Source organism: Mus caroli, unplaced genomic scaffold (assembly GCF_978045245.1).
Source record: "Mus caroli unplaced genomic scaffold, Mus_caroli_1 scaffold_16, whole genome shotgun sequence".
In the NCBI taxonomy this organism is placed as follows: domain Eukaryota; kingdom Metazoa; phylum Chordata; class Mammalia; order Rodentia; family Muridae; genus Mus; species Mus caroli.
The window spans coordinates 19,443,547-19,458,814 of NW_028227271.1; the positions used below are offsets into that span (position 1 = coordinate 19,443,547).

The 15,268-nt window shown below is 51.8% G+C and overlaps 1 protein-coding gene across 1 annotated transcript in view; it reads left to right on the top strand.

The window, feature by feature from the left end:
• The window catches only part of Phf21b (PHD finger protein 21B), a 71,992-nt gene extending 57,850 nt beyond the window's left edge, over nt 1-14,142 (top strand). Inside the window, exons 6-13 of the mRNA XM_029470050.2 lie at nt 617-668; nt 1,908-1,984; nt 4,207-4,261; nt 5,422-5,444; nt 7,182-7,340; nt 7,694-7,769; nt 7,956-8,059; nt 12,069-14,142. Of these exons, the coding sequence (XP_029325910.1) occupies nt 617-668; nt 1,908-1,984; nt 4,207-4,261; nt 5,422-5,444; nt 7,182-7,340; nt 7,694-7,769; nt 7,956-8,059; nt 12,069-12,290 (768 nt within the window). The 3' untranslated portion in view covers nt 12,291-14,142. The remainder of the gene's footprint in view (nt 1-616; nt 669-1,907; nt 1,985-4,206; nt 4,262-5,421; nt 5,445-7,181; nt 7,341-7,693; nt 7,770-7,955; nt 8,060-12,068) is intronic.
• The last annotated feature ends 1,126 nt before the right edge of the window (nt 14,143-15,268 follow it).

Sequence of the window (15,268 nt, forward strand, 5' to 3'; positions counted from 1 at the left end):
TTCTGGCTTCCACTAGGGCCAGGATAGTGTGCACCTTGCCGGGCTCCATTTTCTATGTTGCTGTTGCTCCTCCTTCCTGTCTTGTTTACTCAGGCGTCTGTGTGCTGAACACACACACCGCAGAGCCCACTCCAAGGTCAGAACGGTTCGGCAAATGGTACCCAGCTGTCTATCTGTGTGTCCTGTGCTTGAGGCCAGAGCCTCCTGAAGGCTGAGCTCATGAGGCTGTGCGCTGCTCCTCCCAACCCATATGGTGGCTGCCAAGAGTCCCACCTCAGTCTCCAAGAAGCCACTATAGGCAGGGTTGGCTGTGCTCCTCCACTTCCACTCCTGACGTCTTGCCAGCTTCATGCTGTTGGTTTTTTAAAGTGTATTTGAGGACTGTGCTTGTCTAGACCCATCCCAGGCCCCTCATTACTCCCAGGAGCCCCCTATATTGATCTTGTCTCTGGGTATTGGAGTTCTCCAGGATTCCCTGGAACAACATGAGTGTCTGGAGCAGTGACTTCAGGATTGGGCACTCCCAGGGTATAAGCCTCCGACTCAGACTAGTTCATGGCTGACCAGGATGAGGGTCAACAGCTGTGTTAACTTAGCCTATCTCTTTTCTTCTCAGAAAATCGCCTTCATGGTAGCTCTAGGCCTGGTCACAACGGAACACCTAGAAGGTAAGGATGGGGAGAGTTTGGTGGGTAGGGCTTTGTGGGGCCCCAAACAGAAGCAGCAGTCTTTGGGGTGCCTCGGGTCATGGTTGTGCCCTATCCAGATATGAGGTTCCTAGGAACCCAGCCCCAGGTAATAGGGGCACAGTCATTCAAGACAAGGCAGAGAAATGTTCTGTTTTCTGATCCCACGACTGTACATTGCACTGTCATGTTCCTGTAGAGGGACCTGTCCTCATCCTAGAGGCCGCACAGTGAGGTAGCAGAGGTCATTGTTTAATCTTGCCATTCACTAATCCATGAGAGCTGATGTTTCTTTACTTCTGTGGTGTTTGGTCCACTCAGCGCATTTTCTCATCTCTGCCGTCAGGGGAGCCATATTCTTATGCTGGTTGGGTTGTTGGGAGAGTAAGGGAATAGTGATTTTCCTAATATGTAGTTGGCCCTCGCTTTGAAAACTTCTCTCCGTGATCTGGGATCCCACAGTACTTATTTGGACCCCGTGGTCCCACACGGGAAGAACACAGAGTGACCCTGGCAATGGTCAGAAGGAAGCTGACAGAAGTAAGGAATGGGCTCCCCAGCCAGCTCCATGGGCGAGGCAGAACGAGTTGCAATGGGCAAAAAAGAGGAGAGGGGAAGGAGGCGGGATGTGTACACAGGCTCAGCACAAAGCTGTGCCTGACTCAGCAGAACCAACGCCTCACTAGCCTGCCGCCACCCCGGGGTCCTGAGACGTAGAGTGAGGCTTGTCTGAGTCACTACCAGTGCAATAAAGAGACACCATGACCAAGGCAACTCTTTTTATTGGAGCTGGCTCACAGTTTCAGAGGGGTCAGTCTGTTATCATCATGGCGGGGAGCATGGCGGCAGGTAGACATAGTGCTAGAGAAGTAGCTGAGAGCTACATCCTGATCTGCAAGCAGAGAGAAAAAGAGCCAGGGCCTGGCATGGGCTTTTAAAACCTCAAACCCAGGGTGACATGCTTCCTCCAACAAGGCCACCCCCCCCCCAATCCTTCTAATCCTTTCAAACAGTTCTGCTTTCTGGTTACTAAGCATTCAAATATATGATCCATCCTATGGAGGTCATATCACAGGGCCTTGTGCTGAGGAGTGTGTCCCTGTCTCCTCATCCCTGTCCCTGACACTCATCCTAAAGCCACCAGAACCATGCTATAAGCAGTTCCTAGAGGCTCTGATCTGCTGGGCAAGGAGCCTGTGACTGCTGTGTCTGTCTTTCCAGAGATCCAGAGCAAGCGGCAGGAGCGGAAGCGGAGGAGCACAGCCAACCCTGCCTATAGTGGCTTCTTGGAGACCGAGGTGGGACTCTTGGTGGTCACCACATGGGTTGGGAGGAGTAGTGCACAGCCTCAGGAGCCCCTCCCCCCTTTTATGATGAATAATTGATGGACCCAGAAGAGTCCCTGGACACTGCACCCTACCCCACCCCCAACTCTCTCTTCCTGCCTTCTTGCCCGTCCTTTCTAGCCAGAGGATGCCATTGAAACAAGATGGTGAACTCTCACTGAGTGTACATACCTGTACAACAGTAGTCAGGGAACTGAGACAGGAGTTTGAGTTCCAGGTGAGCCTGGGTTATATAGTGAGACCCTGTCCCAAACCATAAGCTGTTGGAGTCCTTTCTGAGGCCACTGTGAGTATCAAACACACCTGCTGGCTACAGGTTGAACTGGGTTTCTCATAAGAATATTGTGAAGGTTCAGGGACACAGGCTGCCCACGGATACTTCTCAGAGCCCACTGTGGCTTGCCCATCACCTGGAAGGCTCGTGTGGTGTTTCTCTGCTCTGACAGACTGTAACATCTCAGGCCTGTGCTCTCTCAACCCCTGGGGGCAGCTGGAGGGCAGCAAGCAGAGACCCAATCCTGGGACCTCTGGAAGACTGGCAAGTCCTCCTAACTGCTGAGCTGTCTCTCCAAGCCTATTTCCCTTCTCTAGGATGTGGGTCCAAAATCATTGTCTAATGAACTTGAATTTAGCGGGAAGGGGCACTCTGGCAGGGAGCAATGTTCAGAACTCCAGTTCTGCAGTGCCCTGTCCGGGGAGTAAAATGGCTCTCTAAGCTCCGTCCACCATCTGCCCCTTGCTCTGTCTAGCCCTCCCTGATCCTGTTCCTAGAAGATGCACATACTTGCACACATCCTGTTCTCTTCTCCTGGGTCTAGTGATCAATCCCTGACCCTATGCACAGGAACCTTTCACGTGAATATCAATGGCAGAGGGTGTAGCTCAGTTGGTGGAGTGCTTGCCTGGTATCCAGGAAGTCCTGAGTTCAAGCCCGAGCACTACATAAACCATGCATAGTGGCATATGCCTGTAAGCCCAGCATTTGGGAGGTGGGAGAATCAGTTGTTCAGGGTCATCTATGGTTACACAGAGAGTTCAAGGCTAGCCTGGGCTACATGCAACTCTGACTTATAAATAAATGAAGGAAGAACTTCACATTGTCTTTAGCCTCCAACCAAGAACATGTATTCTGTCACCAGGGCTTCGGTCCTGTGGTTATATTAAGAAACTGTCTCAAAAAAAAAAAAAAAAAAAAAAAAAGAAACTGTCTCCAGGGCTGGAGAGGTGGCTCAGAGGTTAAGAGCACTGACTGCTCTTTCAGAGAAACCGAGTTCAATTCCCAGTAACCGCATGGTGGCTCACAGCCATCTGAAATGGGTTCTGATGCCCTCTTCTGGTGTGTCTGAAGACAGCTATAGTGTACTCATCATATATATAAAATAAAGAAATAAAATCTTTAAAAAAAAAAAAAAAAGAAGAGGAAGGAAGGAAGGAATTAAAAAAAGAAAAGAAAACTGTCTCCAGTACTCTGTGCATAGAACCTACTCAGTGAGCTCTGTATCTGTAGCCAGAGCCAAGGAATCTCCTTAGCCACTCAGCCCCAAACCCTGTGACCCTTGAGCCTTAGACAAGCATGCAAGCCAAGAGCAGCCCTTTGCAGATCCCTTCCTTGCCCTTGAATGCAACTTGGCTCCATTGAGAGAGAAAGCTTCAAAGCTGATTCTAGAACACTCTTTCTGCAATAGCCAGAACCACTTGGAACCCTCAAAGTCTCAGGGATGTGGCCTGTGAGGTCACTAAAACTAAGGCTTCTGCTCTCCTGGGGCTTAGGGAAGCCTCTGCAACTGCGAAGCTTGCGCCCCGTGCCTGGATATGAAATTTGAGGGGGTCCAGTTCATGTCTCCATTTCCCTACTTGACTGTAGAACCAGAGAAAGATCAGAGGGCTGGTGGGAGGGCAGAGCTGGCTTTGTCCATAACCTAGCCTGCTTGGGGACTTTCCTGCCCAAGACAACTTGGGATTGGGAGTTCCTGGGCCTCAGCGGAACCTAGCCTTTGTAAACTTCCTCTCTGCCCCTGGTCCTTGGTTTCTGCCCTCCACCCCACCCCTGTGTCTTCTGCACAGTGTCTGCCCAGTCTTCGGGGCCTGATGTCCTAGGAGGGGCCTGGGCAGGGTGTTGTAGTAGAGTAAGGGTTACATATGTGTGATTCTTTGGTTCCGCTTTGTCCTTACAGAGGAAGCGGCTGGCCTCCAGTTATCTCCACAACCCCTTGTTCCTCACAGCACGAGGTAAGTGCCAGCCAGAGCTGAGGCTTCCATAGACCCAAACTGCTCCCTAAGCCTGGGCTCTCCTCTCTTCTCCAGGAGCTTCATGTAGCCTCTGCTCTCAGGGATCCTAGCAAGGGAGGAGAGCTACTGGGGCGGGACTCCATTCCATCAGATACAGAAATGGCACTAGGAACATACTGCCTACTAGAGTCATGTAGGTTCCTGCTGTGAACCCATGTCCAGATCTGAGAACCAGGCCAAAGGTCACTGTGGTAGGGCCATCCACCAAAGGGCTGAGCTGACAGGGCAAGAGGACAGGTGTAGAGGATGTCCCTGCTTCCCAACCTTGCCTTCCCTCCTATACTGGCTCTGGGCAGTTGGACAACATCAGCTAGTCTAGAAGTACTGAGTGCTAAGCCCAGTTTTGATAGGCAGGGATATACATCCCTGCTTTCAGTAGGGCTCTTTCTCCTGTGCCAACCGTCCTCCATGGCTGGGAGCCTCTATTCCCCCATCATCGTGGTACTCAGAAAGCAGAGGCAAGAAGATTGCAGTCAGTTTCAGGCCAGCCTGAAACCACAGAAAGACTTTGTCTCAGAAGAAAAGAAGCAACTATCAATGATTTTTGGAGGCAGGAAATGGCTGCCTGCTTCTTGGGATTGTATGTAGCTTTCGGCATTAGTTGTTCCCTAGCTCTTGGACTGCTGGTGTGTCCAATGGGCATGACTGCTCTAAATTGGTGACAGTTCCTCCCCCAGGAACAGCATCACTGAAGATGGTTTGACTAGGAGCCTGGAAGAAAAACCATTTGTGGTTCTTTCGGTGTGTAGTTTGAGTTCACAGCCTAAAATGCAAAGAGTCCACAGCTGAAAGGAGCTGGAAGCAGGTGACTCCGAGGGGTCCTCTGAATTCTAGTTTTGTCTCTGAGGTACCTCACTGAGCCACCCGTGATCCTTGTGGCTTCAGGTGCCTGTTCCCAGGTAGGTCCTGACTAGGACCAAGGCAGAGACTCTTCCCCCATCACATGGTGGTTCTGAGAACTCAGGTGTCACTGGGCCTTCTGATACTCCCATCATGCTCTAGGGCAAGGACTCTGCCACACTAAACCTGAGGGACCCAGCCATCACCCATGCTCCTCTCACCCCCACTAACATCTTCTCCACCCTTCCTCCCTGTGCTAGCCAATGAGGACCCCTGCTGGAAGGTACGTGACCCCACCACCCCATCTTCACACAAAGGGTGTGGGACATCTGTCATTGCTTTAGGCTTCTCTTGGTACCCAGAGCTTGCACAGCTACAGGCCTGCACGCCAGGCTGAACCCTGCATTGCTGCAGAGAATTGCCTCGTACCTGGACCTGAGGATGCTGGGGCTCTGAAGCCTGGACCTGAGGATGCTGGGGCTCTAAAGCCAGGTCCTGAGGATGCTGGCGCTCTGAAGCCTGGACCTGAGGATGCTGGCGCTCTGAAGCCTGGTCCTGAGGGTGTTCACACTATACCACCTGTTCTTCACCCTGTGTGACCCAGGACAGAGTTGGCCATCTTTGGTTCTCTGTTACCCATCCCATGGGCTGGCTCCCAGGGTTTCACCCTATGGGCTCACACCCCCAAAGCCCACATCCCTGTTCCCTGAAGCAGAAGCTGGTCAGGACCTGGATTCTGTGCATAGCCTCTCTCACCTATTTCTTTTCATTTACTTTATTTATGCCGTGTGCTTGAGTGCATGTGTGTCTGTGTGTAGGCACCTGTGCACCCTCATGCAAGCGTAAAGGTCAGAGGACAACTTGTGAGGCTCGGGTCTCTCCTCTCATGGTACGAGGCATAGGGATAGAACTCAGCCTAGGCACCAGGTGCCTTTGTGCCCTGAACTATCTCAACAGCCCTTCCCTGATGCCCAAGCTAATTCCAAACGAACCTCAGCCCACATGCTCACATGCCCAGGGGACTGCTTGCAGCCTGCTTTGGATGGCCACATTGCTTTCCAAGGTCATCCCGCAGTGGTAAACACAGGTATCCTTGGGCCTGGCAATTTATTGAAACTACCAGTATCCAGACTAACCAGACTAGGGACACGGGTGATGGAAGAGTCTCCCTTTTCCAAGAGTCCATAGTCCTGGAGGACCTTGGCTTTGAAGCAGGACGTGGGGATTGTGGTCCTGGCTCCACCTGCCATTCTCACTCCCTGTGTGACCCTGGGCAGATGTTTCACCCTTCCTGAATCTTTGCACTAAATAGGAGATGTAGATGGGCCTACCTTTGGGGACATCTCTGGTGTCAAGACACTTATGATAAAGGCTGTCCCTTCCCATCTCTTTGGTGCTGGAGTCGGAAACTGTTGGTAGTCTTGCGGTGACAAGGACTCTTGTGGGTGTCTGGACAGGTGTTGTAGGTCATCAACAGAGCTCTTCTTGGTGCAGCCTGCTGATGGGCTGGGGAGCACAGTCTCTAAGCTTGTGCTGAGGCCTCTGGGAGGGACAGAAAGGGCCTTATCCCTTACCACACTACTGGGTACACGGTTCAATGGGGTCCATTTGGTGTGCTCTGTCCTGTTCTATTCATTGTCCAAGGGACAGCTGTCCTTATCCCCCATCATGGGTGTGGAAGCAGGTGTGTCTCTCCGGAGTGACTGGGTCCCTGCTAGATGGGTATGCAATAGAGGGTAAGCTAAAGGGGCAGCTTGCGTCTAGCCACACCCCCTCCCTGAGGGAATGTAGTGTGAAGATGTGTTACTGCTATGCCCTACTCTGTGGGAGGAGCCTCTCCTGTGCTCAGTGCCCAGTCAGGGTGTATAAGAGTGCCCTGGAACCCTACCTGTCAGGGCACACACCTCGCTCGTTCCCAGCATGCCTTTACAGTGTCACCCTGAGGAGGAGTCTCTCCTTCCTGCTCCCTCAAGCTGCCTGGACCTGGCTCAACCACTTGGCACCCTCCCTTCTCTTGCAGGGTGAAATCACCCATGATGAATTCTGTGCTGCCTGCAAGCGAGGAGCCAGCCTGCAGCCCTGCGGCACCTGTTCAGGGGCCTACCACCTCAGCTGCCTGGACCCGCCCCTTAAGACGGCACCCAAGGGCCTGTGGGTCTGCCCCAAGTGCCAGCGGAAGGTGTGGGCAGAAGGGCTCACACCTCTGCCCTGCACATTTGAGACAGTGTTCTGGGTGATGCCTGCATGGGTGGAGCAGGGAGTGTGTAAGGGAGTAACAGGGGTCTTGGGCACCCATCCCTGGTTTCTGCAAAGGAGAGAGACCCAAAAGGAAGTGTCACACTGAGCAGTGCTGGTGAACCAGACTGATTGATAATGACTACTGTGCCCTGGTCACAGTTGGGAATCTGTGGCTTCCCTGTGGGAACTCTGTGGGAATCTGGGAACACACCTTCCTGGGGATACATAGCTGGGATACATTCTCAGAAAGTTCTACAATCTGTGTACTTTCTTATCGCCCCATCTGCCCCACAGGCCTTAAAGAAAGATGAGGGTGTGCCCTGGACTGGGATGCTGGCCATTGTACATTCCTATGTCACCCACAAGACAGGTAAGGTGTCCCTGGGAGTGGGACAACACCCCTGCATTCATATGGGACCTTGGGGGTTCTGGGTGGGCCCAGGTTCTTCTGGGCCAGGGCACTGATAAAGAAAGGTGGCCGAGACCAGTCCCTAGCAGAACGTTTCCAGCCCAGCTGCTCAGCTGCCACTCGGCGGGTCTGGCTTCTCTCTCCCAGTGAAAGAAGAGGAGAAGCAGAAATTGTTGCAGCGTGGCAGTGAACTGCAGTCTGAGCACCAGCAGCTGGAGGAGCGGGACCGGCAGCTGGCCTCAGCTGTGAAGGTGAGCACAGGTGTGGGGGCATGGCCTCAGCTGTGAAGGTGAGCACAGGTGTGGGGGCATGGCCTCAGCTGTGAAGGTGAGCACAGGTGTGGGGGCATGGCCTCAGCTGTGAAGGTGAGCACAGGTGTGGGGCATGGCCTCAGCTGTGAAGGTGAGCACAGGTGTGGGGGCATGGCCTCAGCTGTGAAGGTGAGCACAGGTGTGGGGGCATGGCCTCAGCTGTGAAGGTGAGCACAGGTGTGGGGGCATGGCCTCAGCTGTGAAGGTGAGCACAGGTGTGGGGCATGGCCTCAGCTGTGAAGGTGAGCACAGGTGTGGGGGCATGGCCTCAGCTGTGAAGGTGAGCACAGGTGTGGGGGCATGGCCTCAGCTGTGAAGGTGAGCACAGGTGTGGGGCATGGCCTCAGCTATGAAGGTGAGCACAGGTGTGGAGGGATGAAGGTGAGCACAGGTGTGGGGCAGGGGTGGCCTCAGCTGTGAAGGTGAGCACAGGTGTTGGGGAGGGGAGGCCTCAGTTGTGAGGTGAGCACAGGTGTGTGGGGGGGGTGGTGGCGTAAGCTGTGAAGGTGAGCACAGGTGTGTGTGTGGGGTGGCCTCAGCTGTGAAAGTAAGCACAGGTGTGAGAGCATGGCCTTAGCTGTGAAGGTGAGCACAGGGGTGGGGGTGGGGGTGGGGGGTGTGGGGGAGAGGGATGCCTCATTATCCTCTCACTGAACACAGTCTGACCAGTACCCATAGGTTCAGGGTGCAGTTCTGATGTGGTCCATGAATACTAATCAAGCGGCCTCTATATGACCTTGGCAAGGCCCTGCCTTTCTGAACCTCAGCTTCCTCCTCTATAAAGAGAACACAGTCCTCTGTAGATTGACGATAGACAAAATGATGAAGATGATGGTGGGTGGTGGTAACGGCAATGATGGTAGTGGTGGTGATAGTGGTGATGGTGGGCAGTGATGGTGATGATGGTGGTGGTGATAACGTTGATGGTCTTGATGATGGTGGTAGAGACAGTAAGGCAGATAGTGCTGACAGTAGCAGTGATAGAAGTCCTAACAGCAGTTGGGAGAAGCTGTTTTTCTGTTTTATTATATTTTATTTATTTCAATAGGGCTGGGGATTGAGCCTAGAGTTGCATGCATGTTGGACAAACACTTTATATCCCAGGCATGGAGGGAGAGGGAGGGGGCTAGAGGTGTGAACGCACCTGCAGGCTCACATACTTGTGTGCACACAGGTTCAGGCCAGAGGAAGCTGCCTTCCTCTGTTGCACTCCGCTTATTCCCTACATAGAGGGTTTACCACTAAACTTGACATCTGCTCAACATCTGGCTTGGCTGTTGAGCTTTTGAATTTCCAGGATCCACCTGTTTCTGACTCCCAACATTGAGGTTACAGTAATACATGGTCATATTCGGCCTTTATGTGGCTGCTTGAGATGCCAGCTCAGTGCCTTTTTAGCCTGTGAGGATTCTCTATAGCAGCCGTTCTCAACCTTCCTAATGCTGGGACCCTTTAATACAGTTCCTTGTGTCGTGGTGACCCCCAACCATAAGATTATTTTATTGCTACTTCATAACTGTAATGTTGCCACAGATATGAACTGTAATGTAAATATCCGATATTTCTCATGGTCTTAGGTTGACCCCTGTGAAAGGGTCATTCAACCCCAAAGCATGACAACCCACAGGTTGAGAACCACTGCTCTAGAGGAACAGAACAGATAGAAAGAATCTCTCGATAGATAGATAGATAGATAGATAGATAGATAGATAGATAGATAGATAGATAAGGAATTTATTAGAGTGGCTTACATGCTGTGGTCCAGCTAGTCCAACAATGGCTGTCTACCCATGGAAGTTCCAAGAATCCAGTACTTGTTCAGGCCACAAGGTTGGATGTCTCAGCTGGTCGTCAGTATATGCCAGAATCCCGAAGAAGTAGATTCTCATGCCAGTGAAGGAATGGACTTGTTAGTGAGAACAAGCAGGCGAAGAGAGTAAGCTTCCTTCTTCGATGTCCTTTTTAGAGGTAGGCTTCCAGCAGAAGGTGTGGCCCAGATTAAAGTTGTATCTTTCTACTTTAAATTATTTAATTAAAACAAAAACAAAAACAAGAAAACTCCTCACAGGTGTACCCAACCACTTGGGTTTTAGCCAATTCCAGATGTTGTCAAGTAGACAACCAAGAATAGCCATCACAAGTCCACCCCTTGTCGATTTGACAGAGTCATAGCTCCTTATGGTCATGCTTAATTTCCAAATGAAACCAAGAACTAAAATATACAATTGCAAATTCATTATATATTTAACCATATCATAATTACGCCTAATATGATATCACTATCCTTCATACAATCACAAACACATTATAAATTTAGAATTGGGGGCCGGTGAGATGGCTCAGCAGGTAAGAGCACCCGACTGCTCTTCTGAAGGTCCTGAGTTCAAATCCCAGCCACCACATGGTGGCTCACAACCATCTGTAACGAGATCTGACTCCCTCTTCGGGTGTGTCTGAAGACAGCTACAGTGTACTTTATTAAACATAATAAATAAATAAATAAATTTAGAATTGGTGGCAAAGTCCATTCAGGGACATTCTTTTAGTAGCTCAGCTTACATATGATAAGCACTGATATTCTCATAGTTGATGCTACACTGCATGATAAGGAAATCAAAGAAAGAAAACACAAGTATCTGTGCATATGCATTCCTCTTGTTGGTGTTGGTTGTTTTGTTTGAAACAGGGTTTCTCTGTGTAGCCTTGGCTGTCCTTAAACTCACTCTGTAGACCAGGCTGGCCTCAAACTCAAAAGTCTGCCTGTCTCTGCCTCCCAAGTACTGGGATTAAAGGTGTGTGCCACCACCACCCAGCCTTACAAATGTATTCTTATCAAAATATGACAGAAACACTCATATAAATTATAATCCTCATTTCTGTAGCTAGTCACCTGACCTTAGCTAGTATTTATAACTACCTTTCTTTACTACCCATCTGTATTTCCTTCACCCTCTGCAAGCACCTCAGCAGGTCGTGGCTCTTTTCCTGGAGGAGTGACCCATACCTTCATTCCTAGTGGGTCTGTGTCCTTTGTCGTCCTGCTTGGATTAGGTTGTTGTAGTTTCCCATGGACTATAGTCACAGGACATGGTAGTCCTAAGAGATGCTCTAAAGGATCTCTGGCCCTCCAGACATGATCCTTCTTATCTTCATTGTGGAGAGGCAATCCAACTTTCCCTTGGTGATCTAGATCAGTCACCCTCCTGACCCTGTTATTTCCTTTCTTAGCCTGTTGGCTTACAGGCAACAGAAGCTCAAAGGGGCTGGGTATGGGGGTGGGGGTGGGGGTGGGGCAGTTCAAGCTTCCAGTTCAATGGAATGTTAGTTGTGGCTCCTCACTGGAGTGCTCTCCACTCTAGAGCCAATTTCTAGGCCAGCAGAAGATGTGGCCCAGATTAAAGGTGGATCTTCCCACCTCAGAAGATCTGGACTAAAAGTGTGTCTTTCCTCAAAGATCAGGATTCAAAGTGGGTCTTCCCACTTCAGTTCAATATAGATGTAGTCAAGTTGACCACCAAGCATAGCCAAAACATGCCCTGAAAGAGTCCCTGATTACTCGTATCCTAGTTTGAAGGGTGCCCCAAAGGAAGTCAGTATTTCACTGCCACCCTTTAACCTAGTGTCACCATCATCCGACTTAGGCCTTAGTCCCATTGCAGTGCCATCTCTGTGTGACACACAGAGAAGCTAGAGAGAAGGCAGAAGAGGAGAGCATGCTGGCAAGCCTGTGGGCTTCCGTGGCTGCTGCTGGCCAAGCTCTATGGGGACAGTCATCCCTGCCACTCCAGCCATGTATTTTTTCGTGAGGTCTTTGGCCTGTTTCAGGTTCTGCTGGGGTTGGGGGTCAGGGGAAGGCTTTGTGAGAGGAGGTGGGCTCATCAAGGTGGCTGGTCCAGGATGCTGTAGAACTCAATGCTGACACTGCCTCCAACACTTCTGCTCTTGACAGAAATGTTTGGAGCTGAAGACAAGCCTCCTGGCCCGCCAACGGGGCACACAGTCATCGCTGGACCGCATCCGGGCCCTCCTCAGACTGATCCAGGGTGAGCAGATGCTTCAGGTCGCTATGGCAACCAGCAGCCCCACCCCGCTTCTGGCCGGGCCCTGGACCAAGCCTTCCACCACCACCACCATGCGCACTGCCCTCCAGCACCCCCAGAATCACAACTGACCCCAGGGACCTGTCTAACATTCATGGAAAGTTACTGGGACCTTGCTCTCAAGACCTGGAGGATCTGTCGGCCTTAATTCATAAACTCTATGAATTTTAGACAAAAATAAAACTAGACAGAGTGATGAGGAGAGAAAGGAGGAGTGAGATGAGTGTCCTAGAGCCAGAACCAGCCTGAGGTGGATCCCTCCACCAGTTGCAGGGTACACCCGGAGGCCAGGTGAAGGTGTCTCAGATCCAGGCACACTAGGCCCTCGCCCGAGGCTGCCAGGCCTCCCTGGCCTTTGGGTTTCATGACCAGCTCTCTCTTTGCGTTGTCCCCCTCAAGACAGGAAGACTTTAGACTTCGGAGAGTGAGGCAGACTGGGCCACACACGGCTTGTGAGGACTCAAGCTGACAACAGATAGCTGGTTAGTGGGGTGGCGCGGGGTGTGCCTCTGGTGCAAGAGAGGGTAGTTAACCTAGGTTATTCTCCAGTGGCCCTGGGGCTCCCTGTGCCCCGCTGGCCCCTAATCCATCAGTATTACCATGTTGAAAATCAGTCATTTAACTGGACAAGTGACAGGCCAGCTTCTCTTGGGGTCACCCACTGCTGCATGGGCTGTCTGGCCTGGCCTGGCCTCTGCCTCTCCCTTTCCCAGCTCACGCTCTTGTTGCTGCCCACCCGCCTCTTCCTATTGCCAATCCCTGGAATTTTCCTCATGGAGTTCCAGGCTAGAGGGAGCAGTCACCCAGCAGGGGAGGCACCTGGCAGGTTTCAACTCACAACCGGAAACCTTTCAAGCACTCTCCTTTGCAGGAGCCGCCAAGCATCCTGCCCACTTCATGCCAGTTAAAGACACTATGCCAAAAAGAGCTTCACACTTTTTGTATAGCGTTTTGTTTTTGTTGTATGATCCATAATGTGAACTGCGCCCCTGCCTGCCTTCCTCTGCATCTGATGGTCTCTGCTCCGATACAGGAACTGGTACACTCGCCTGAGAGGGACCAGATGGAGCACCCAAGAAGGGACTTAGAGATCCAGGGAGAAGGCAGAGAGAGTGGTGCACTTGGGGCCCTGGCCTTGGGAGACTCCAGAGCCCTCAACGCTCTCCTCAAAGCGGTCTCCATATTTGCAGGGAGTGTAGGCTCCTAGGCACCCTGGGGGCTCCTGCACCTCTGTGAGCCATGCAGCCCACTTCCGCAAGCCTCGCCCTGTCCCGAGGGACACAGCACAACCCATATGTGACCAGGAGCCACAGGGCTCCCCCCACCCCCGAGCATATCACACGGTGCCGAATTGCAGTGAGCACGCACGCGTGCATGCGCCAGGGCCACAGACGCACACCTGTGCACGCAGACACACGTGCAGAGCGGGAAGGCTGGCTGGGATCCCGCCACCAGCTGTTTTCCCTCTTGTCATTTCTCACGACTCCGGGAGAAACTGTGCTGTAGGATACAAATCTATTTTAATACACATTACACTGGGTTGAACAAGATTTTTTATATTCTTTTATTGATGAACAACGTGGGCCCTGCGAGGCACACGCCTTTATATATTGGTTACGCGGTGCCGATTATGCGTTACCGCACGGCTGGCGACGTAACTGTCTTCAGGTTCTTTTGTTGGTTTGATTTTTCTTCCTGGATGGATTGAGTTCGATTTTGCAAGAAACGTGGGAGGATGTTGGAAGGTTGGACCCGGGAGGGGGAGCTGCTGACGCGTCTCGAGACTTAGTTTTGATTTTTTTTTTTCTTTTCTTTTTTGGGACCAAGGGGGACCGTCCAGTGGATAGTGGCTAGAGAAAGTGTTTGTCTTAAATATTCCAGTGTAGTTTTCCTTCTGTATGATGCATTAAATCCAGTTTCAAAGTTCGGTGGTCCTGTGTCCTTGCTTTCGGTGTGAGGCTCTAGGGAACCCTGGGACAACTGGGTGGGTTTAAAAATGGCTGAAAGCCAGGGTCACATGACCTTGAAAGTGACCACGCCAAAGGAAAGTGGGAGCGCTTGGTGTCCACCCCAGTCCTGGGAGGTAGCAGACTCAGGTTATAAAAAGCACCAAAATGACCTTGGCTGGTTCCCGAGTGGAGGGCCCGGCACACTCACGCTTCTCACCCGCTCTTCAGGTTCTCCGCCTTGCCTACTGGGCACAGAGTGCACCACACCACCGCTGTTATACCTGAAGCTAGGATGGGAGAAGGGCCTGTTAAATGCTACCTGTGGCGCTGAGGACGGAAACACGCATGCGTCCATGCACTGACAGGCTGGATAGCCCACCACGCATGCTCACTGCAGCCAGGGCCTAGTGCAATTGCTCAGGGGCACATTGTGGTTTTAGAAGCTCCACACTTCGGATCTGCCTGCACCATCTACACGCTCCCTAGCCTTCTGTCTGCTGAACAATCTTCACAGCCTCCTTTCCAGTCCCTAGATCTTTTCTGTTCTCTTCCCCGCCTCCACCCCCTCTGCCCCATAGCTCCTCTGGGACAGTCTAAATAGTCTTAGTAACTTTTAGGCAGATCCAGTAGGTGCCCTGCTCATGCGGCCCACGTGACTTACCAATGACGCCTCACTATTGAAACAGCTCACATGACCCCTCGGGAATGACTGTCCCATGTCCACTTTAGGCTATTCCCTCCTACCTAACCTCCGTATTCTGGAGACCTCTCAGTCTACACCAGCCTCTGCTCTCTCCAGTGCTCCTTGGACAGCTGTCCCTTCAGTTCTTGTATCTACACTGGTAGCCATCCCAGACTGACATCACGGAGGACATCTCAGATACGGCACAGTCTGGTGCTCCGGGGTCTCTGTCACTTGGCCCTCCATCCCCTTGTCACCTAGATTTGCTGCCACCATCCACCTGCTCCTTCCTGTTCAGGTGCTAGTGACAGGTGTGGGTGGAGCACCTGCCAACCGGTCTGCTCCGGGTGTGCTCAGCTAAAGTTAAGTCTTTATCTCACCCATCTTCCTTGTGGCATCCAGGGCCCCATGGCCCTCC